At 53.9% G+C, this 20,873-nt stretch overlaps 10 protein-coding genes across 10 annotated transcripts; 2 read left to right on the top strand and 8 right to left on the bottom strand.

Moving 5' to 3' along the window:
• Nucleotides 1–70: 70 nt before the first annotated feature.
• PHYSODRAFT_361557 (hypothetical protein) lies at nt 71–775 on the bottom strand (the record flags this gene model as incomplete). Its single annotated transcript, XM_009534552.1, has 1 exon — nt 71–775. The coding sequence occupies exon 1, from the start codon at nt 761–763 to the stop codon at nt 71–73; it is 693 nt and encodes a 230-aa protein (XP_009532847.1). The 5' UTR covers nt 764–775.
• Nucleotides 776–2,894: 2,119 nt separating this feature from the next.
• On the bottom strand, nt 2,895–3,275 carry PHYSODRAFT_516104 (hypothetical protein; the record flags this gene model as incomplete). Its single annotated transcript, XM_009534551.1, has 1 exon — nt 2,895–3,275. The coding sequence occupies one exon, from the start codon at nt 3,273–3,275 to the stop codon at nt 2,895–2,897; it is 381 nt and encodes a 126-aa protein (XP_009532846.1).
• A 1,649-nt stretch (nt 3,276–4,924) lies between these two features.
• PHYSODRAFT_355216 (hypothetical protein) lies at nt 4,925–5,610 on the bottom strand (the record flags this gene model as incomplete). Its single annotated transcript, XM_009534550.1, has 1 exon — nt 4,925–5,610. A coding segment is annotated over exon 1 (678 nt), but the record flags the coding sequence as incomplete, so codon positions are not given.
• A 470-nt stretch (nt 5,611–6,080) lies between these two features.
• On the bottom strand, nt 6,081–7,754 carry PHYSODRAFT_517632 (hypothetical protein; the record flags this gene model as incomplete). Its single annotated transcript, XM_009534549.1, has 1 exon — nt 6,081–7,754. One exon carries the CDS (start codon nt 7,752–7,754, stop codon nt 6,081–6,083), a length of 1,674 nt encoding a protein of 557 aa, XP_009532844.1.
• A 247-nt stretch (nt 7,755–8,001) lies between these two features.
• PHYSODRAFT_517391 (hypothetical protein) lies at nt 8,002–9,375 on the bottom strand (the record flags this gene model as incomplete). Its single annotated transcript, XM_009534548.1, has 2 exons — nt 8,002–8,796; nt 8,896–9,375. The coding sequence occupies 2 exons, from the start codon at nt 9,373–9,375 to the stop codon at nt 8,002–8,004; spliced, it is 1,275 nt and encodes a 424-aa protein (XP_009532843.1).
• A 576-nt stretch (nt 9,376–9,951) lies between these two features.
• Nucleotides 9,952–10,787, bottom strand: PHYSODRAFT_515345 (hypothetical protein; the record flags this gene model as incomplete). Its single annotated transcript, XM_009534547.1, has 2 exons — nt 9,952–10,424; nt 10,658–10,787. Coding segments are annotated over 2 exons (603 nt in total), but the record flags the coding sequence as incomplete, so codon positions are not given.
• Nucleotides 10,788–11,440: 653 nt separating this feature from the next.
• Nucleotides 11,441–12,631, bottom strand: PHYSODRAFT_304125 (hypothetical protein; the record flags this gene model as incomplete). The annotated part of the gene is made up of 1 exon (XM_009534546.1): nt 11,441–12,631. One exon carries the CDS (start codon nt 12,629–12,631, stop codon nt 11,441–11,443), a length of 1,191 nt encoding a protein of 396 aa, XP_009532841.1.
• A 1,996-nt stretch (nt 12,632–14,627) lies between these two features.
• PHYSODRAFT_415189 (hypothetical protein) lies at nt 14,628–14,951 on the top strand (the record flags this gene model as incomplete). Its single annotated transcript, XM_009534545.1, has 1 exon — nt 14,628–14,951. A coding segment is annotated over one exon (324 nt), but the record flags the coding sequence as incomplete, so codon positions are not given.
• Nucleotides 14,952–16,114: 1,163 nt separating this feature from the next.
• PHYSODRAFT_516299 (hypothetical protein) lies at nt 16,115–17,524 on the top strand (the record flags this gene model as incomplete). The annotated part of the gene is made up of 2 exons (XM_009534544.1): nt 16,115–16,581; nt 16,708–17,524. Coding segments are annotated over 2 exons (1,284 nt in total), but the record flags the coding sequence as incomplete, so codon positions are not given.
• Nucleotides 17,525–18,055: 531 nt separating this feature from the next.
• PHYSODRAFT_563260 (hypothetical protein) lies at nt 18,056–19,684 on the bottom strand (the record flags this gene model as incomplete). Its single annotated transcript, XM_009534543.1, has 1 exon — nt 18,056–19,684. The coding sequence occupies one exon, from the start codon at nt 19,682–19,684 to the stop codon at nt 18,056–18,058; it is 1,629 nt and encodes a 542-aa protein (XP_009532838.1).
• Nucleotides 19,685–20,873: the final 1,189 nt, after the last annotated feature.

The following is a 20,873-nucleotide window of genomic DNA, read 5'->3' as shown; positions in this document are numbered from 1 at the left end:
CCTCCATCTTCCAACAATCTTGACGCTGCAGCGATATCCTATTAGAACAGTTTAGAGTGAACCATACCCTCTAGCCGCAGCCGCGCTGCTTCTCCCTCTTCATCGTCCTCTTCTTGGCCTTGTCCTTGCGGGCCTTGTCCTTGGCCAGCAGCTCCTTCTCGTACTTGACCTTCTTCTCGTGCTCCTTCTTCATCTTCTCGCGCATGGCGTTCTGCGCCTGCTGCACGCGCTGGCGGTTCGAGTTGGCGGGGCCGGCGTCCTCGGCCGAGGAGCTCTTCTCCTTGTCCTTGATCTTCACCACGTTGCCCTCCTCGTCGAACTCGGACATGACCGTGAAGCCGTACTCGCTGATGAGCTGCTCGCGGGCCGCGATCTGCTCGCGCGTCATGTTCTTGAGGCGCTCGGCCGCCCTCTGCTTCTCTCTAGCGGCCGCGTCCTCGGCCTCCTGGCGCTGCTTCTCGCGCAGCTGCAGGTCCTTGAGCTTCTTCTCCGCCAGCTCCAGCTCCTGCTGCTGCTGCGTCTGCTGCTGCGCGGCCTGCAGCAGCGTGGACACGTCCTGCGTCATGGCCGCCTCGTCCAGAGTGCGGTCCAGCACGTCTTGGGCCACGAGGCCGTCGGCGGCGCCCGAGAACACGGCGATGACGCTGGCCACGCGCTCCGACACGTCCATGTCCTCATCCTGCAGCAGACCCAGCGCGTACTCGACGTACACGGACGCGTCCAGCCCCAGCAGCGACACCTTGTCGCGCACCCAGGCCTCCATCTTGACGCTACAATAAGCTGGCTGGCTGGAATGAGACTCGACTAAGTACGAACGGTGAGAGAGATGGCTACACTGGTTACTTTTTGCCATAAGATATGGCTACATTGGATTGAAGTGGAAGACGGTCGGAGCTCCGGCACAATAATACAGTATGTTACATGTAATACATGTAAGCATACCAAGGTACACTACATCTAAAGCTTTGGCTCCGCAGATGCCGTGCCCTTCGTTGTGGTGGGCATGCCGTGTACATGTTCACGATATGGCTAACACCAGTATGAATCCGTGCAAAACAGTAAAAAAAAATCTACTTCTACTATGCGGTGTGAACTGCGGCAACCGGAGCACATTCGGAGGTGCCGGGAACCGCCCTTCCCGGCAGGAAGGGCGGTTTGAGCGTGTGCATGAGCTCATCTCATCAGGTGATGCGATGGGGGCGTTGACAGTGGTTGGGATTGGCACAATCCCACCGTAGCGAAGTTCCTCTGCAAGTTGACACCTGACAAGCAAAAGGCTGCCGAGCGTCTGTTTCAGCGCCACAAGCTTGGCAAGAACATTCCCAATATTTTCACGAACACAAACTTTTTGAAGTGGGAGAAAACCGTGACCAAGTCTTTCAAGAAAAACCGCGAAGCGGCAGAGATGGCGATGTATTCAACAATGAAAGTTGAGTATGGAGACGATGTCCTGGCAACAGTGCTAGCTAGAGCGAGGGAAGTATCTAGCACGGAAGTACGAGCTGTACGATTGCAGAGCGTCCAGTTCGCGGATTGGGGAAAACGGCTGACGACGCGTTAAGCTCTTACAACTGCGTCGCGGAGGAGAACGAGACATGATGTTCACCAGACCGGAATTCCGCAGCTGGGTCTCTTACTTAAACAAGGGGCAAGCGAAGAATCAAGACGAGCTCTTGCCGGTGATGATGTGTTCGCTGAAAGCTCACTACACCGATGAAGTTCTTAGCGACGGCGGGGATAATCACGAAGCACTGACACATGATTTTGACCACGCGTTTGCAGTATGATAGCGCGGGCTGTTTAGAGATAAGGAAAATAAAAAATCCGAGGCAGAACTTCGTAGCGCAGAATCTTTAACGCACGCAGCATTTAAAGCTGACACCTCGGCTAAAGAAACCTTAGCTGTCAGCATTGCTATTCGGCGAACACATTGACGGCGCCTACGCACACGCGTCGTGGCTGGGCCAACGTGGATTAAAAGTGAAGCAAAGTGAAGTTCATGTCATTTTCTTTTTCTATCTTCGCTCTGTGACTTCGATAAAGCATTATTTGTTGTTGTAACCTGCGATCATGACCCTGAAAAGTTCTCGTGTTCACTATTTGAAGTGTATTCATCTGATTTACGTGCGTAGGGGTGGTCCCTGATGCCTTAGCCTGGTTATTGATGCTTCTAGCGGGGCTGAAGCTGGTACTGGAATGGTTAGCAACGAGATCAGGCTCAGAACTGGAAGCAGGACATCAATTGAAGCTTTCCTGGTACGATTACGGCACGTTGGCGTTGCTTTCGGACACGTTTGAATTCCAAAGTTTGGAAGGCCCTGACCTCTTCCCTTGATTTAGAGCGGCTGACGAGACTACTCGTCGCTCACACTGCTTCTTGGATGAAAGAAGAGACGGATAAGCGCGTGGCTGCAAAGCTGTTGGCAATCAGTATCGACAAGAAGGCATTATTCTCGATTACCGCCCCTATCTAATGGGAATAAAAAATAGTCGCCTCGTTTTTCGAGAGCCAAACTACATGTAGACATTTCATCACTACGAAATAGGTTAAAGCACAATTTCATTCGTAGACTTATACGGATCGTCTTTTGGTGACTAGACTGTATACTCTTCGGTATTGGACAAAGTAGGCACAAGGTGATACAGTATGATAAGGGTTTTCGCTGCGATTTCTCGGCGTTTAAATACATAGCTACAGGCTATTTTCCATCACTAGACTACATACATCGATGATACATAACAGCAGCTGCTTCACTTGCAGCCGCAGGGCTGCAGGGGTCTCAAGCGCCGCGAGTTCTCCGTCTTTCTTAGCCTCTTGGCCGTCTGCCCACGCAGCGTCTAAAGGCACAGACAGCCTTCTGGTCGCGGACGCGAAGCTCTTTTGGTAGTGAAGTTCAGACCACGTTGCGGCGGCGCTCGAGCACTTTGCGATACCTGAGCGCCTTCTTGGCCAGCAGCACGTTGCTCTGCGAGCTGGAGGAGCTGGCGGCCAGCGCCACGAGGCTGTCGATCTTGGACTGGTACCTCTGGCACTTGGTGTCCTGGAACACGACGCCCTGCGCCGTGCAGATGAAGCTCTCGGACTTGGAGCGCTGCTCCAGCGCGGCGAAGCTCTCCCCGCCGTGGTGCAGCAGCGGGTGGAGGTCGTCCGTGGGCTGCTCGGGCGAGAGCAGAGCAAAGTCCTCGGGCTCGTCCTCGGCCTCCTCGACGATGAAGTTGAGGCGGGAGCCCTCGGACAGCGAGCGGCGGCGGAAGTCGAGCGGAGACGACGTCATTGTTAAGTGGTGGTGGCTTGGGACTGTGGAGCTCTTGGCAATGTCGGGGCAAATCTCTGAGTGAGACTTTGGTGACTCGGAGTCCTGCGTGGCGCGCGGCTATGCGGCGGCTTGGAGAAGGCGCATCGAATCGAAGCGGAATTTTCCGGCTTCCGAGCGTGAAAATTGGCTTCGGTTTTTTCGGGGGCGCGAAAGTCGGGGCCTGCGGACGTGGGGCGCGGAGACGACGTGTGGGGCGCGCTCTGTTTGCCGCGCGGCTGGCTGGTGAGGGTTGCGCCATGTGAGCAGGTAGATCGGCTCATTTGGCGAAAAGCAGAGCAGCGCGAGGAGACGCCGCCCACCAGTGCGGGTGGTTTGATTTTTGGCTCGCCTGGCTATGACTGGGCAAAGTTGTTCTAGATCCACGCAGGCATGGACGGCTGTAGGCTACAGCCTGTAGCGCGCTGGCAGCGGCCAGGGCCAGGTAGATTCGGTGCTTTCCCCTCTGTCGTTGATGAGCTCCTCCGACCTGATGTTCAAGATCAACGCTTTCGATTCCACGTCGACAATCCACACCCACTTCATATTGAGGACTCTGCCAGTCGGGATTGCAGCCAGCACAGCCAGCCCCGGTCTCAGCTTGGACGAGAAGGCGAAGCCACTAGAAAGCCGAGTACGGGTTCGCAGTGCAGCGCCGATCGAGTAAGCGGGGCTCACCGAGATGTGAACTCAATCTCGTTCACTTCGGAGACCCTACACACTTTCGCAGTAGAGCGCGCTCCTGATTGGCTCCCGAGAGTGATTTTTGTGCAGCATAGACGCGGCGACCAGGCACTTCAACCAGGCAGCGCGCAACGCAATGCAGCACTGTACGAGCAAGGCAGGACATGCCAGCGTCATGCTCCAAACATACAATGCCTGTATGTTTGGAGCAGTTCGGTGCTACCAAGTCGTAGCGCTCGTTATCGAGGCGTTTACGGACCACCTCGAAGCTGGCATTAAGCAGCGCATTCTGTACGCAACCGCACGTGTGGCTAGCTACGCTTTTCTCACGAACCCCTTTCAGGACCCTTCTGCCACGTGGCGGCAGTCGAGGCAGCACTGCGCGGTCTCAGTGCGACTTCCCACAGCGAACGCGACGCGAAGGATGACCGCCGATTTCAAGCGCTAGGCTGGAAGGCCCAAGGCAACCAACCTCTGGACGAATTCGGCGACGAAACAGCCAAGTCTGTCGCGTTGGTGTGTATTGCTCTATGATAACGTTAGTTAACCCCGTGGAAGCTGGTAATAGCAAAAAAAAGTATCCAAGCCCTGAGTCGCCAAAAAACCCACTACACAGCAGCTTTGAGTCTGCGCAGCAGTTCGCGCACCATGCCGCGCATGGGTTTGAGTCGTTGCTCGCTCTTCGGAGCCGGTGGCGTTCGAAGCGGAGCGTACAGCGCTCGAACGCGCGCTCGCACCGGATACGCCGGCTTCTGCTGCGGATTCGGGATTTGGTGCGGGCCGCGGCCTCCCGTCTCAAGCCGCCGACGCAGCCGCTTGGAGATGTCCCGTCGGATGAGACCGAGGCTGCGCTGGGCCGCGTGCTTCAAGGCGAAGTCCGCAAAGGACTGCGCAATGGCCGGAGGAGGTTGGTAGCCATTCGCCCGCATCACTTGGATCGTGGCTCCGAATTCGCCTCGGTAGTTCTCAAACACGGTGCGGACGGCGTCCGCGTGCGCGTGGAACTGCATCAACCGCGTCTGGATCTTCTCCTCCGTGTCATCGCTGCGCTGCACCACGCGGGCGGCCACATCGGCCGGCGGCGGGCTGAACTCGACGTGGTAAGTTTTCCCCGTCACGGGGTCCACTCGTCGACCGGCGATGCGTCGGATCACCTCCTTGTCGGGGACTTCCAGCTCCAGGACACAGTCAGGGGCTGCCATCCCACCTTGAGCAGTCAGCAGCGCTTCCGCTTGTCTGGCAGTGCGAGGGAAGCCGTCCAGCAGCCAGCCCCTAGTCGCGCAGTCCGACTCAGCGAGACGTGCGAGGACAACGTCGACGATGATGTCGTCGGGCACGAGCTCGCCGTGGTCCATGAACTGCTGAGCCTTGAGACCTAGCGGCGTCTGGTCGTGAATGGCTTGGCGGAGGATGTTACCCGTCGACAGGTGCACGACTCCGAGCAATTGGACAAGAAGTTCGCATTGAGTTCCCTTGCCTCCAGCCGGCGGACCCAGAATTACGAGTCGCGGAGGCGAGATCTTGCTTGATGGGAGGTTGGTTGACTCGAGTTGGGGCAGTGAGGGGAACGTTGCGGCGCTGAATTGGCGCGTGGGCGTGACAGGAGTGAAGTGAGTTCGACGCATGGCGCTGCTGGGGCTTTGGGCTTGGAGGTGAATTGGTGATTGAGGAATAAGCAGCACGCACGGGAATCGACTCGCTAGCAACGACGACCAGCTAGCTGAATAACCGCCCAAGCGGGACTGGGGGAAGATAAGAATACTGGCTTCGCGAGCTGATGTCGAGGCGGTTTGGCATGAGTGCGGCTGGATGTGTGGCTTGCGACGTCGCGCTCCGTTATTAAATACTTGCGCAGTGTAAGGATCCGAAGCAGACCGAAGACGGGCCATGGGTTTGATGTGGTGCGTCGGCATGGCACTGACCTACCCTTCTGAAGCATGACGAAATCGATTTGATTCTGGTGAAAAATATTAAATCCGGTGCATCTTCTCGATATCAGGCTCTAGAAGCTAGAGGAATTCAAGAAAAATGAGACTTCGAACCCAGCCCAAGGCGCAGCCGTATTCACTCAAGCTATTCCAACTGCAGTACTACAGTTTATCACTACCTCGCAAGTCTGGCTTGTTTTTTCCAGCTTTCATAGTCAAACTCGACCTCCCCTCGAATCATGATCAGCGCGTTGTCATCTTGGCAAGTTAGGGCGACGTACACATAGCGTCCGGACCAGACGAAGATCGTGACCAAGCGACTCAAGAAGAACGGAGCAACGTGAAATTGGGCTCGATGGTTGAACATTGAGATATCCAGGAACACGCGGTCCTGGAGGTCCCAGATGCCGAGCTGCATCACGTCTACAAGTACCAGCACCTCCACCGCCCAGAACACTACGATCCCAGTCACCGGCATCCAGAACTTAAAACACAATCGGCGCTTCATGATCGGAGTCAACGCGTCGACGGTCAAGATTGTGTACGCTAGCAGCAAACTCGAGACCACGCCGCACGCAGGAGCCCACCTCCAATAGAACATGTCCATGACGCACACCCCTGCTGATAGGATCTGGGCTGCGAAGAACAGGAAGTGGAAGGAGCTCATGACTCGTTTTAGTAGTTGCCGCTCGCAGCAGCACAAGTAAATCCCACTGAATATGGAGCTCACTATCAGCCCAGACACACCTATTACCCCGGCATTCTTGGTATTTTTCGGAAGAAAGAGTGCGAGTGCGGCAAACGCGCTGCCCATAACTCCGCACGAATACAAGAAAACAATTTTCCAGGTAGCAACAGGCTTAAACACGCCGTCATTAGGCCACACCGTGTTCTGAGCGTCGAATCGTGTGACTTCCGGGGCGAGGTACATCTGCAACGGTGGGTATTTCCGCCTTTTCGAGGCCAAAACGTTGGTGTTTACACGACTTGAGTACGCTCTTTCAGGTTTGGCCCGAATTTCGACGTGTGGCATGATGTCGCTGTTGGCGGAAGACGCTGCGCGGTCAACTGCACTCAACGCGATCTTGCACCTGTAGCCTAGAGCCTGCATTGCTGTGTCTCGCTTCTTCTTCTGGCGTCTGGCGTGCTGGTACCGTCGGAAGAGATATCGCAACGCCACCATGGACATAGTACCCATTGCGTTCACCAGTATATCCTTCGTCGAGAGTGTGCGGCCACGAGCAGTAACTAAGGTGTAGTGGTGAACGTCGTCCACAAGCCCCACAGCCAGCCAAACCATCAGCAACGCGTTGAAAAGCCACTCGAACAGTGCAAACGTTATCATGAAGACGGTATTTCGGAGATTGGTTTCTTGGAAGAGGTTGTTGGTGAAGTTCGCCCAGCACGCAACAACGAGAACCACGCGGACGTCTCTTAGCACAATACTGAGTGTAATGGCCCACAGCGTGTTGGTGGCTTGTAAGAAGCAGAAGTCGAATGTGGGTAAAATAATTTTGAGATATTCGGCGCGCATGCCCGCAACAAACACCACCATGCCAGGAATGTGCAGGCCTGCGCAGATCAGAGCGAGGGTCCGTCCTAATGAGACCTCGGCCGCGAATACAGCATAGCGCAGGCCAATTGCTGCGATGACAGACTGGAAGACGAGTAACTGGAGCTTGAGCACGATGAAGTTGAATTTTTTCACGGAATTGGGGCTCAGAAGCACCGTCTTCAGCATGAGGGGGTCAAAGGCGGGCAATTGGTCCTCACAGGCTACAATCTGATACAGTACGGCATTAGGAGAAGCGGAGCTGCTCGCACTGCTGCGCCCCGACGGATGGATCATGCCGCGTAAGGAAACTAAACGACTTAATCAACACCAGCGGATGAACGTTAACAGGTTTTATGAAAGTCAAGCGTTGCGGATTTAGCCACAGAACACGATAAAGATGGCACAAGCTGAGTACCGACTTCGACCACCAAGAACAAAATAGACCAGCTAAATAGCCCGAGTTCCGAGTAGTATCTACCCTACACTACTCAATATTATTCATCTGTTGAAAGTATTTTATCCGCAATGTCAAAAATCACCTCTAGCGTTCATCAAGATTGACTCTCTTCTTCCAGCCTTCATAGTCGAATTCCACTTCACCCCGTAGCAAAATGAGAGCATTGTCGTCTTGGCGAGTTAGCACCACGTACACGTAGCGCCCAGACCAGACGACACCAGTGAACACGCGGCTAACAAAAATCGGGACGACGAGAAACCTGGTGTTCCGACCACGAATTTCAACATCCAAGATCACTTTATCCTCCAAGCCCAAACGTCCGAGCGTGAAGACGTCAAAAAGCATAGCCACTTGGACCAGCAAAAAGAGCGCAATACCGAGGACTGGCATCCAGTATTGGAAGTGGAGTCTGCGTTTCATGATCGGGGTCAGGGCGTCGATCGTCAGTACCGTCTGGGCCAGCAAGAGGCTAGAGCCCACACCACAGACTGGAACCCAGCGCCACCGAAACATCTCCAGCAGCAACAGACCGAGTGCGAGGATATGAGTCCAAAGGAACAGGAAGTGGAAAGAAGTGATGATGCGCTTGAGCAACTGACGCTGGCAGCAGCAACCGTAGATTCCGGTGAAGATGGCAGTCGAGACCAAGCCCGTTAAAGCGACAAATTCGTGCCCAAGTGCATATTTCGGGAAGAGGAGCGCGAGTACTGCGCATGTGCTACCAATAACACAACACAAGTACAGCACGACTATTTTCCATGACGAGAGCGGTGTTAACGCTCCCACGCGAGGCCACACAGTGTGACTTGGATCAAACCGGACAGCTTCTGCAGAAAGGTACAACTGCAGCAATGGACGTGCAGTTTGCCGGCATGTTGGCTTCGATAATGTACCAGGATTTACGTCTCGGCAGCCGTCTCGGGGCACAATGCTACTCCGAATTGAACCTGTCAGCGGGGCAGCCGGACTCAATGCGACTTTGCTTCGGTAACCCAAAGCTTGCGTAGCTGTATTCGGCTTCGCTTCCTTGTGCTTGACGTCTTGATACCTTCTGTACAAGTTACGGAGCGAGATCAATGTCATGGTGCCTATGGTATTCGCCAGTACATCTTTCGTCGACAGCGTCCGTCCGCACGAAGCGATTAGTATATAATGGTGCGCTTCATCCACCAACTCGAACGCAATCGCAGCCATCAGCAGCACGTAAAATAACCACTCGGCCAAGGCCACGACCACGATAGCGTGAGAATTGCGGAGATAGGTTTCTTGCAGGAGCCAGCAGGTGAAGTCAGCCCAGCAGAAGACGATCAGCACTACGCGGAGGTCGTTCAGCACGAAGCTCAGAACGATTGTGCATATCGTATTCGCAGCTTGTAAGAACCAAAAGTCGAAAGTACGTAATAGCAGCTTACTGTACTCGGTGCGTAGTTGCGCTGAAGTCGTGACCATTCCAAACATGTGCAAGAACACTGAGATCGGAGCTAGAACTCTCCCGATATGTGCTGGCGCCGCGAATGTGGCAAAGCGGATCACAAGTGCGGTGTATACAAATGGCTTGAGTAGAGGAAGGATGGCAGAAACGATCCGGTTGTAGCGCTTGACGGCATTTTGGCGTAGTACGATGGTCTTTACCATGGGGAGGGGGTCAAATTCAGGCAGGTAGTAGTTCCATGGGACGATCTGGTAGCTGAAGCTGTCGGACGAGGAAAATTCGTCGTTAGTGAAGGGGTGGATGAGGCCGGACATGCTACCGTAGGTTGAACACGGCGCGCGAGCATTTGTGGAAGTGCAATATCAATACTCGTGCAGCCGATGCAAATGATGCACAAGTGCGACAAAGCAGAACGTGTTGTGCTGTATTTGGAATCGCTGGATTAAAGGGATGAGATACTAGGTACGTGTACTAACCAATACTGTGTTGTGGCTTGAATTGCATCACAACCAATAAATTAGGTACCCAATGACTACTGGAGCTGTGGTTACCCCCCTCCCCCTGAACGCACACTCCTTCCTACACGTGTACGTACCAAGGCGTCAACCGTGTAAAAAATTGTTGTAGTCGGCAACAACACTTACGGTCCTTTCGTCAGTACCAGTCGTAAACATCAACCTTTTTGCCACGGCCTCGAAATCTTCTCCTCTTGCACGCCAACTTTTGAACAGCAGCCTCTGTAATTCGCTGAGAATGTTTCTGTCAACGTCGTGCGCTGCAGTGTGCTTCGCGACAAGAAGCATTTTTGCCAGGTCCACCTCATCAAACCGCTTCTTCAGTATCGCCAAAGTGATGCCAAGCGCGACCTTGGGTGAACGCGTTTTTCTCATCTCTGTGGCGTATTGGGCCCAGGTGTGGAATGCAGGCGTCTGGAAAATGCTAGTCTCCGCCTCATCCAGTTTGAGGAGGTTGAACGCTTCGATCCCGGTTTTCTTTTCGCCAATCCATTGCGAGACGAGTACTATGTCCGGTTTTGCCTCAATCGCACTCGTGCTAGATACTTTCTTCGTGGCATCTATCACTGTTTCGTCTCCTTGATGAGCTATCAGCGAGTGCACCATCGTCACATGCGAGATCTTGTCTGGATTGTCCGCCTTCGCAATGCTCAAATACAAGATCCAGCTGCGGAATTCCGGACTGACGAAAAGCCTGCGATTAAGCCCAAGGAGTCCGATCGCGTCGTCTGGCGTTTTGCCGCTGCTAGCCCAGCTCGAGAACTGGACGACCTACAATCGCACAGCGATCGACCCGGTGCCAGGCACTTAGATAGCGGTTCGTCTACAAGTTGAGCTTTCATCGTCGACTGCATCACCAAGTTTGCCGCTTCGGGGTTCTTCTTGAAAGACTTGATCACGGTTTTCTCCCACTCCAGAAACTTGGCATTCGCGTCTGAATAACGTACCAATCTCTCGTATTCCAGCTTTGCGTTATCCGCAGTGAAAGGAATTCTGTTTAATCCCTAGTTATAAGCCCCCTGGTCAAGTTTGACTCGCTTTAATTAACATCTCGGCTCATTTGCCCGGGTCACAAAAAAATCATAAAAAATGACGGCACTATCACTAGGAAGAGGGCTGTCTGTATAAGCTGCGAATTAATTGTTTAGTGCAGACTCTTAGTTTTACAGGGATACTGTATTATCTGTCGTTACCGTAGCGGCGGGATATCAAGCGAGCTGGCACCGGATGGGCTGTTAAAATGATCCTAACTTTACCCAGCAAATAACTACAGTAGGGGTTAAATAGACTTTCTTTCCCGGATAACACAAATCTTGACATGTGAATACGAGCGATATGTACGATATTCACAAGACACGCCCGCACTGAACAACCAGGCAATTGAACTCCAGTCTAAACCTCCTTTTTCAGCATAAGCTTGTACTGAAAGAAAAAAAAACGAAATGTCGGACCACATGCAGTTCGAGAATTTTTTTAAGGAAGAGCCGGCTCCAAAAGATAGTTAAAATGAGAATCTGGCGAGGAAACGAGGATAGCAGGAGCTGGTGTCCTGGCTTGAATATGATACAAGCGGGCGTCATCCTCTTTGACGCTCAACAGGTCCATAACTCGTCAGTCTCTTCCAATTTTCATAATCAAACTCAACATTCCCTCGGAGCAGCACAAGCGCGTTGTCGTTGTGGTGGGTCAGCGCCACAAACACGTAGCGTACGGCCCACACTAGAACTGTAACCACGCGACTGAGAAGAAACGGCGCCACGTGAAACTGGGAATGTGTTCCAAGAACTACAAAATCCAAGGAAACTCGGTCTTTCAGATCCAATTGACCCAGCACCAAGACGTCAAGCAGAAGCTCCATCTGTACGAGCCAGAAGAGCACAATTCCGCCAACCACCATCCAGTAGTTGAACCGAAGCCGCTGCTTCATGACCGGAGTGAGCGCGTCGATAGTCAGGACAGTAAACGCCAAAACGCCGCTGCACATGACGCCGCACGCGCAGTGCCACCGCCAGCTGAGCATATCCACGACGCACACGCCAATTGCTACAATCTGAAACAGCAGGAAGAGGAAATGGAATGACGTCACGATACTTTTCAGCAATTGGCGTTGGCAGCAGCACAGATGAACCCCACTAAAGAAAATACTCGTTAAAAGTGCCGATACAGCGGTTTCTGCAGCTCCGGAGGCATCTTCCGATAGAAAAACTGAGAGTGCGACAAGACCACCACCCATAGCCCCACATGAATACAGCGCAAGACTTTTCCAGATCGAGATGGGCTCCAGTGCTCCAATACGCGGCCACACTGTTGTATGCGGATCAATTTTTGCGTGCTCCGCTACGAGATACATTTGCAATAGTGCGCGCTTCTCGCCTTGGCTTGCGCGTGGGTTTGTCTTGTTGATAGTTAAATTGAAGAAACGGGTGCCGTTTGCTTCACTGCTGCCTTGAAACACTTTGACACTTCCAGTAGATTCAACGTGATACCCCATGATGCTCAGAGCAATGTTGTAACGATACCCTAGCGCCTCCATGCGCTTCTCCGGGGTGGTCCTTTGTCGCTGGACGTGGCGCTGTCTTCGGTACATATTCCTTAGTGTCATAGTCGCCATTGTTCCGAGAGCGTTGGCTAGAACGTCTTTAGTCGAAAGAGTATGGCCCCGCGCAATGATCAGAGCGTGGTGGTGGACGTCTTCAACTAATCCCAGAGACAACCACGCCATCAGCATTAAACAGAATATCAGCTCCCACACGGAGACTAGAACCATGAAGGAAGTGGTGCGGAGATTGGTTTCTTGGAAGAGGGAGATGGTGTAAACTACCCAGCAAGTCGCCACAAGAATTACTCGCAGGTCAATTAAAACTGCAGATAAAGTAATAGCCCAAATGGTGTTGGCAAGCTGGATGCCAGAAGTCGAACGTGCAGGCGACGATCTTGATGTACTCGGTGCGCATGCCAGCCACGAACACCGTCATGCCGGGGATGTGAAAGAGTGCAGACATTGGAGCGATGATTCGCCCCATTGACGCAGGGACGGCAAAGGCTGCGAGTCGCAAGGCGATCGCAGCTACGACCGTCTGCTGAACGAGGTGGCTGTATTTCCACACGAGATAATTGTACTTCTTCACGGAACTTGGACTCAGAAGAACGGACTTGACTGTGATTAATGGGTCGAACGCTGGCAGGTGCCGCCCCAGAGCAACGACCTGGTAGTTTCCACAGCTAGTCAGAGAAGGCGCGCGTTGGCTTGAAGGCTCCAGAGGATGAATCATCCTAGTCGAAAATGCCGGCGTGCGCTATCAATATCTAACTACGAGTGACCCATAATGACGTAAGGTTGGGTCTCGTTATGCCTGCCTTTAAAAACCCCACGTTGCTGAAAGCCCCAATTTGGCTCTCAAAGTCGCCCGAGCTACACTACGAGACTCGATCGTTTCGGCGAAGGAATCTGGTGGCTGTAGCTGAGCCTCGTTGGAGCTTTAGAACTCACGTAGTTAGAAAGTTCTCGTCCGCGTGTCTGCGGGACAGTGATGGCCAAAAATGTACGGGAAGGCATTGGAGGTAAAGCGATCTGTAGCAATATGAATTGCAGTACCAAGGCAGCCAGCAATAATAACTGCAATACTGGTCGTTCTTGCAATAATTACTGCAATACTATAACCATACTACTCTGTCGCCGTAGAGGTACATATGCCGTCTGAACTGGATTTTGAGAACGGAAAATGTACAGCCCATGTTTTCGGATTGGAGGGGGTGAAATGGCCCGCAAATCTATCGTGATGCAGAGACCAAATCGGCATCAGTGGCGTTTGAGAAGCATGAACAACCCGCAAACGTAGCCCCGAAGCAAGGCTTAGGTCTACAGTTCCCTGTCTAGCGCTGGGCCGGCCTTCTAAAGGTTTTAAGGACAGGTAGAGCCACATTTAGCAGCTCGATTACCCAGTTCCCAGGGATTTGCAATAGATTTGGGTGCCATGACACCCGTCCTGAAAACCGAACATGGATGTCCATGATTTCAGCATGTTTTACATGTTTGGAGATCTTACTTGGTTTTAGTATGTCTTTATCCCTAACCCTATTCCGAAACATGGGCTGTAGGGCAAGCCTTTTGAGAACGCTATTATCTTGACATTGACCGCTTTGCCTGCTTCTAAGTGAAAAGTACTAGGGTTTGAAGAGTTTATTCGGTTGGCTTATAATAAGACTACAACAAGAATTGCAATTCCGCAGCGCTCTGCAATATGTATTGCAATAGCTTGCAAGCTTGCAGTATGGCATTGCAATAAGTATTGGTAAATGCCAATACCTGCAATACATTTTTGGCCATCACTGCTGCGGGATATTTACGATGCTTTCTGCGGCTGGCAAAGTATCGAAACCTTTCTTCCAAAAACACTCGACCCTAATGAGAATACCTACAGCTTCGAACAGTATCGGCACTGGCTTCGTGGGCTTTATTACGAACTCACGCAAGAATTTCATCGGGTCGAAATCGCAGTGGGCGGCTTTGGAATCACGAGGTCTGCGGGCGGATTCACTCCAAGCGTGGCTGTGAAAAAGTCTAACAAGACAACCTTGTTCCCATTTCTTCAACGCTCGACCCTAAAGCTACTCTTTCGCCCCAAATCTCAAGAACGTGACGAGCATCCTGTCTGTCGTGGCTAACAAGGTACACGTGTCTCTGATGTCCAATTTTGCAAGAATCAGCGGAAATTGCTCCTCCCTGTGCAGGATGACGTCAAATGAGGATTCCACATCGACTGTTGCCTGTAAGGTCTCGATTCTGGTTTCTAGCGCACCAGACACCAAATGTTCAGCAGTGCCCTTACTACGGCTGCACAGCAATTGAAACTGCGCAACACTACAACCTTTTCCTCGAGTGCCACCACTCAAACGAAATCTGGAAAGCCCTCTGGAAGGACTGCAGTGGCTTTTACGTAGGAGGCATCAGCTGGACTTCCATGGCACTCCCGCACAAGCAGGAAATTCGGTCAGCATGGTCCCATCGCAGAGAGGCAGTGCTTTACCTATGGAATATAGTGAGATGCGCAGCACTTCATCGCCAATGGACTGAGAGGAACAAACTTTGTTTGGAGGAAGGGTGATCGGACCGGAACCCCTTGAAACAGCGATATCAACCATTTACAGCAATTCAGCTCCAACTATCGACGCCTACTAAGACTGTCAAACTCCGAAGATCAAACCAAGTTCAATTCTCGTTTACAACGGCTTCGGTACTCCAAACAATTTGGCGACTTCATCAGCAGACATGACAACAGTTTCAAGCTTCGGCATGCACAACTACACTTGTTACGGGATGCTAAAACATCCCGCACTGGTGTGGTGTTCCGAACTTTTGTCGAATAAGTAGCATCCTAGTCATAAATCGAGAAGCCATGAATCGGTAATCGAACACTTCTTCTTCTCTAAAAAACTAAGATACGTTGCTCAATTGGTTGGGAACCCTAACCAGAGTCCGGTTTGACGGAGGATACCGTTGCCCAAGTTTTGGATGTCCCACATTGATGTTATGTTGCTCTAGGGCCGAGTGTTCTTGGAGTTGAACATTATCGGGCATCAATCTCAATTTCGGTTTTTCTTGAGTCGATCTCTGTGCGGTCTGCGCGGTGTGAACATGGCCCTGGCTCGACAAAATGGCGATGTACTTGTTCTGCCGTGTGGCGAATGAAGGTAGTTCAAACTTGAAACCTGCAACCATTGAGCATACTACATGGAGTGCATGTAGAGTGGTAGCTAACATAAACTTGTACTTCCATTTTTACCGGCATCTAGAGAGAATGAAAATAGTATGAGCGAAGCACTCGATACAAGTCCACCAATTCCGGACGTGTTTATTCTGTACCGGGTGGATTGTCTTGCGTCCACACTCGAGCATCAGCGGCCGTTGCAGGAGTTCGTATGAATAAATAGCATGTTGGTTGACTTTCAAACGCTACGTGCCCCGAGCATGATTCACCCTTTGGAAAGCAGATCTTCATACTGTGGGCGCGTGTACTACAAGGTTGTGGCGTGGGATAATGACCTGCCAGCTTTTGATCCCGTTCCCAAGATCAAGACTGTACTTCTGAGTGCGAGCTCTGTCCAAAAGTTCGACCAAATCGTGAGTAAATTCAGCCCGCTGCTCGGGCCATTTGTCTTTTTCGCTCTCGTTTGAAGGTTCGCAACATTTGCACTACCGGTGCACGAAGCGCGTGTTCTCGCACCAATTTCAGCTCTTCTTCACATTCCCGGGATCGTTGTAGCCCTGGCTGATATGCGAATTGAGTACGTCAAGATCATCGTGCGAACTTTCGACTTTTGCTTCTTGCAAGGATCCAACACTCTGTGGGCCGTCGTGTTGAGTCTTGAGATGAACGACCTGCGCGTCTTGGTTGTGCTGGTTTGTTGGCTAAACTTTATGTGTTGGCTGCTCCAAGAAACATATTTGCGAACTTCGTACCTCATCGTTGGGGTAGCTCTGTGCGAATGGGTATTTTACGTCATGTTGCTGCCAACGCTGTCACTCGAACTCGTTGATGACCTTCACCACTACACTTTACTCACTGCTAGAGGACGAGAACTATCCACACAGGACGTATTAGCGAATGTGATCGGTAATATGGCGATGTTCACGCTTCGCAATCTTTATCGACGGTACCAGAATGTCAAGTACCGCAAAAACCAGCCCGAAGCGGCCATGCAAGCGCTCGGATACAGGTGCAAGATCGCACTGATGTCCGGCCCGCTGGTTGACAGCATCGTACCGCACCTCACGAGCCATCAAGACAGACCTACAGGAAGTATGAGGTCCTCAGCAACACCGCCAGTTGTGAACTCAGGAAGGCATCTCCCCATGCAAATGCATCTCGCATCGGAACCGTACGCGTACGACAGTTGCGACACTGTTTGGCCTCGCATTGGGAGTCTGGCAGCAATTGCATCGTGGAAACTTGTCTTTTTGTACGGCTCTGGGATGGTTGGGGGGAGTTGTGCAGCGTTTTCGATGTTTGTTCCGGAAAATACGTTCGGGGCAGACGTAAGTGCCGTCTTAAGCGTTGTCGCCAGCATAGTATGCACTGGCGTCTTTGCGTGTAGTTGCCAGCGCCAACTGCTCAAGCGCGTCGTGACTTCCTTCCACTTCCTGTTCCTCACGACTCAAATGATTGCCACAGCCTTTTGCGTCATCGACATCTTCAGCCGTCGGTGGATTCCAACCTGCGGCGTCGTCTCGAGTCTGCTGTTGGCTTACTCCGTTCTGACTGTCGACGCCTTGATGCCTGTTATGAAGAGGCGACTTCGCTTCCAGTACTCGACAGTGGTAGGGGGTATTATCCTCTTCTGGCTGGTAGAATCTGCGCTGCTGCTGGACGTCCTGGTGCTGGGCAACTGGAATCTGCAGGATCGAGTGCTATTGGACTTTACACTACTCGGTCAACGAGCAAAGTTTTACGTGGCACCGTTCATGCTGAGTCGAATTATTACGATCGTCGTGTGGTCGGGCCGCTTTGTGTTCGTCACAGCTACGAGGCACAACGACAACGCACTGATTTTGCTTCGTGGCAATGTGGAATTCGACTTGGAAAGGTGGAAAAGAGAAGCCTATAGTGACCCTCTCAGGACCATTCAACGCCAAAGTGTACCGGGCAAAGACTTCGCTTGATCTTGCGTGTAATATCGTGCAGTGATCAGACTAGATTGCAAGTACGTTGGTTCAATGCAGCAACCAAGGGACTGCCCACTGCGTTATTGTGTTTGCTGACGAGACGCGACACTAGAACTCAACAGCCCAGAGCAATCTTGTATCGACGTCCTAGAGCCTGCGTCGGTGTCCGTATGGCTTGCGATCGAGATTTCGTGCTTGCAGCACCGTCAGTCAGGGTGTCGAAGACGTTGACCAGGTTGACAAGATCGTGTCGTGAGAAGGCTGCTACATGTAGCCCAGCATCTCCCTGGCGTCAGTCGCGCGACTAATGAGTTGAGTTGAGGTCGATACACCGAGACGCGAGACTGGTGAATCCGAGTGTTGCACCGCCCGAGCCAGCCTTTCCACCACGTCGTTCCGACCTTGCCTCCTGCCCTCGAACAGCGAATACAGCAACACGACTAGAGGTGGAATATAAGCTGCTAAGTATCATTGTACACATTCTTTGTCTTCTTCTTACTACTGTCAACACGGATCCTGTCCTCACACCTACAAAGCTACGCCATCTCCAGCCTCCTTCTCCTGCGCCTCGTGGATCTGGCACAGCAGGCCGCGTCGTACCGCTCTCGAGCAGTCCGGGTACTCGCAGCGCTTGCCGCCTCCGTGCGAGATGCAGAAGCCGTTGCCGCGGTCCTTCTTCTCGCACGCGCCGTACTGGCACTTGCGAATGCCGCCGTGCACGTAGCAGCGGCCTTTGCGCTGCTGGCCGCGCGTGCAGCCCGGGAACTCGCAGCGCTTCCCGCCGCCATGTGCGCGACAGAAGCCTCCACCTTGAGAGCTCCGATTGCAGCCACCGGGCCCGGAGTACTGACATCTAGCACCGCCACCGTGGGCCTTGCAGCGACTGTTGGACTGGGCGCGCCGCGTGCAGCCAGCCTCGATGCACTTCTTGCCCTTGGTAGTCCTGACTTTGGGTGCGACGTTGCCGCTGCGGTTCTCCTGGCTTACGGGCGAGGCCGACGTGGTTCGGGCCGCCTTGGCCCTGGGCTCGCCTAGTCCAGGCTCGGCCTTCATGGCCCTCGGCCGCTTCGGCCGCGACATCAAGGGCGGCGTGGCGAAGTCGGCCGACACGATGAGCTCCTTGAGCGCCTTGTTGGTCAGCGAGGCCGGCGGCGAGATGGTCAACGAGAACGGTGGCCGCTCCACCGACGTCTTGATGGCGTCGAGGCCCACGGGTTTGCGGTCCTCCTGCGTCTCCGGCTGCGCGTTCCTCAACGAGGAGAGCCACATGCCCGGACTCACTGGATGCTGCGGGCTGAACATGTCTACTGCCCCCGGACTGGGTTGGTGCTGCGCCATCATGGGCGACGTCGAAGACATGGCCACCCCCAGGCCGGCCATGGCCGCCATGTGCTTCATCGTGTGGACTCGCTGGAAGTTGTTGCCCCCGGGCGTGGAGGCCTCTTGACCCTGGTCTTGAATCCATCCGTGCGTGGCCGGCGACAGCGGCGGATAGCCCGCGAAGCCCCCGCCGAAGTAGACGCCGTTGGCCACGGGGAACACCGGCATCATACTGGCGTCCAGGCCGAAGTTGACGTTGACGTTGATGTTGGCGGCCGAGCAGATGCCGCCTCGATGGGCCGGTCGGAACTGCTGGTAGTGGACGGGCGGCGCCTCGGCCACGCTGTAGAAGGCGTCCTTGAGCGTCGTGGGCTCGGGCGCGGCGCTGGTTCGCGGCAGGTCCAGCGGCTCCAGCAGCAGCGAGTTGCTGCTGGACGGCGGCTTGGCCGCCGGTGTCTTCTTGCCGCTGCCGCTGTGCGGGAAGTCCGGAAAGTCCTGGTCGCTCAGCATCTGCGTGAACATGTCGTCCTCGTTCAGGCGCACGAACAGCGGCGCGTCGTCGGCCACCGGCGGCTGCAGCGTGAGCTGCTGCGAGAGCGCGATGCCGCCGCCCAGCAGCGAGTTGGGCGGTGCCGGCACGGCCATGCCGGAGCTGCTGCCGGGCGGTGTCGGAACGTTGCCGTTGCCGCAGCGCTCCACCAGCAGCGCCTTGACTCTGCCGCAGGACTGCAGCGACGCCGGGGCCGCGCTCGGCGACGGGAACAGGCTGGAGGGGGCGGCGACGGCCGACCGCATCTCGGGCGCGAATAGCGATTCTACAAATGCCACCTCGTCCATGGCCGCCGGTCTGTGCCCTGCAGGCAGGCAGGCAGGCGTCTTCTTGGTGCTGTAGGATGGACCTGGCGGTTTCCTGTTGAAGTTGCCCGCCAAATTATCGAGCTTGGCTACACTACGGGCGAGCATTAGCGGTTTGTATGCGGCCTTTCGGCTATGAGAAACCTCGAACCAAGCTCACCTGATTTTTTGCACACGAAGCGGGAGAGACTGGTGCCGGCGTTGCCTGCCTTTCGGGCTCTTCGAATGTATCGGGTAGCTAGCTGATGCTAATGCTGCGCTGCTTGGCTGCGCGTCCGCGAAGCGAAGTGGCCGGCGGCGAGGAAGAAGGAGTGGAGAGTGGCGAGAAGCGCGTGTCGGCCAGTGGCAAGTTGGACCCAGAATACCGCGGGCCCAGCTGCTAGGCGGAGCACATGGCGAAAGGAATGCTCGTCTGGACCAAAGTTTGGTGAATCGGTGGTGAAGGGATCAGCTCGCCAGAGTGAAGCTCGCAGTCGAAGCTGGAGGCCCCCGCCACGCCCGCGTCGGTTGCAGCAGCGCGCGAGCGGCGTGCGCCTATTCAGGAGGGATGCCAGCCCCGGAAGCAGCGCGGGGTCGTAGTTGCAGCGTGCAACTTGTAGGACGGGGCTGATCACCTCGACGATGATCATGGCTTCGCTTGCTGTCGATCGGCTGGAGCGACGACAGATGCCGCGCGCGTTTACTGAACTGCTCAGACAATCGCCACCGGCGAATCGCCAGCCGATGTTTACCAGACCCTTTTCTCTTCGAGCTTGATGCTGGGCAGCACCGGCCGCGGTATCGGAGCGAAGACTCTTGGCGACACTTTCGGCCACCGGCGTCGTGGCGAAGAATATCGTGGGTGCTGCTCACTACGATAGCAATGATCGAGCCGAGCTGCCTGGCTTCATCGCGAAGTCGAAGTTGGTTCTCGATGGTAGGGGCCCACCCGGAGCAAGTCGCTGTTAGCAACTTGTGCAACTACTGTAGTTGAGTTGAGTTGCCAACTAGGGGTGCACCGTTGCTAGTTGATCCCGTGGATGGATCGCGATGGCGCGTACAAGATGATGATCCTAGTCGCAAAAGTGTAGGACACCCAAAGCATGAGCAGCACTATGTACCTTGCTCTTCGCCTGCCGACTGGCACGGTGGGTTGGTCCGACGCAAGAGGTCGAACAACCAACGCCGCACA

This window comes from Phytophthora sojae (genome assembly GCF_000149755.1).
Source record: "Phytophthora sojae unplaced genomic scaffold PHYSOscaffold_7, whole genome shotgun sequence".
NCBI classification, from domain to species: domain Eukaryota; phylum Oomycota; class Peronosporomycetes; order Peronosporales; family Peronosporaceae; genus Phytophthora; species Phytophthora sojae.
Note: the sequence above shows the minus strand (reverse complement) of the source record. Positions and strands in the feature narration are given on the sequence as shown.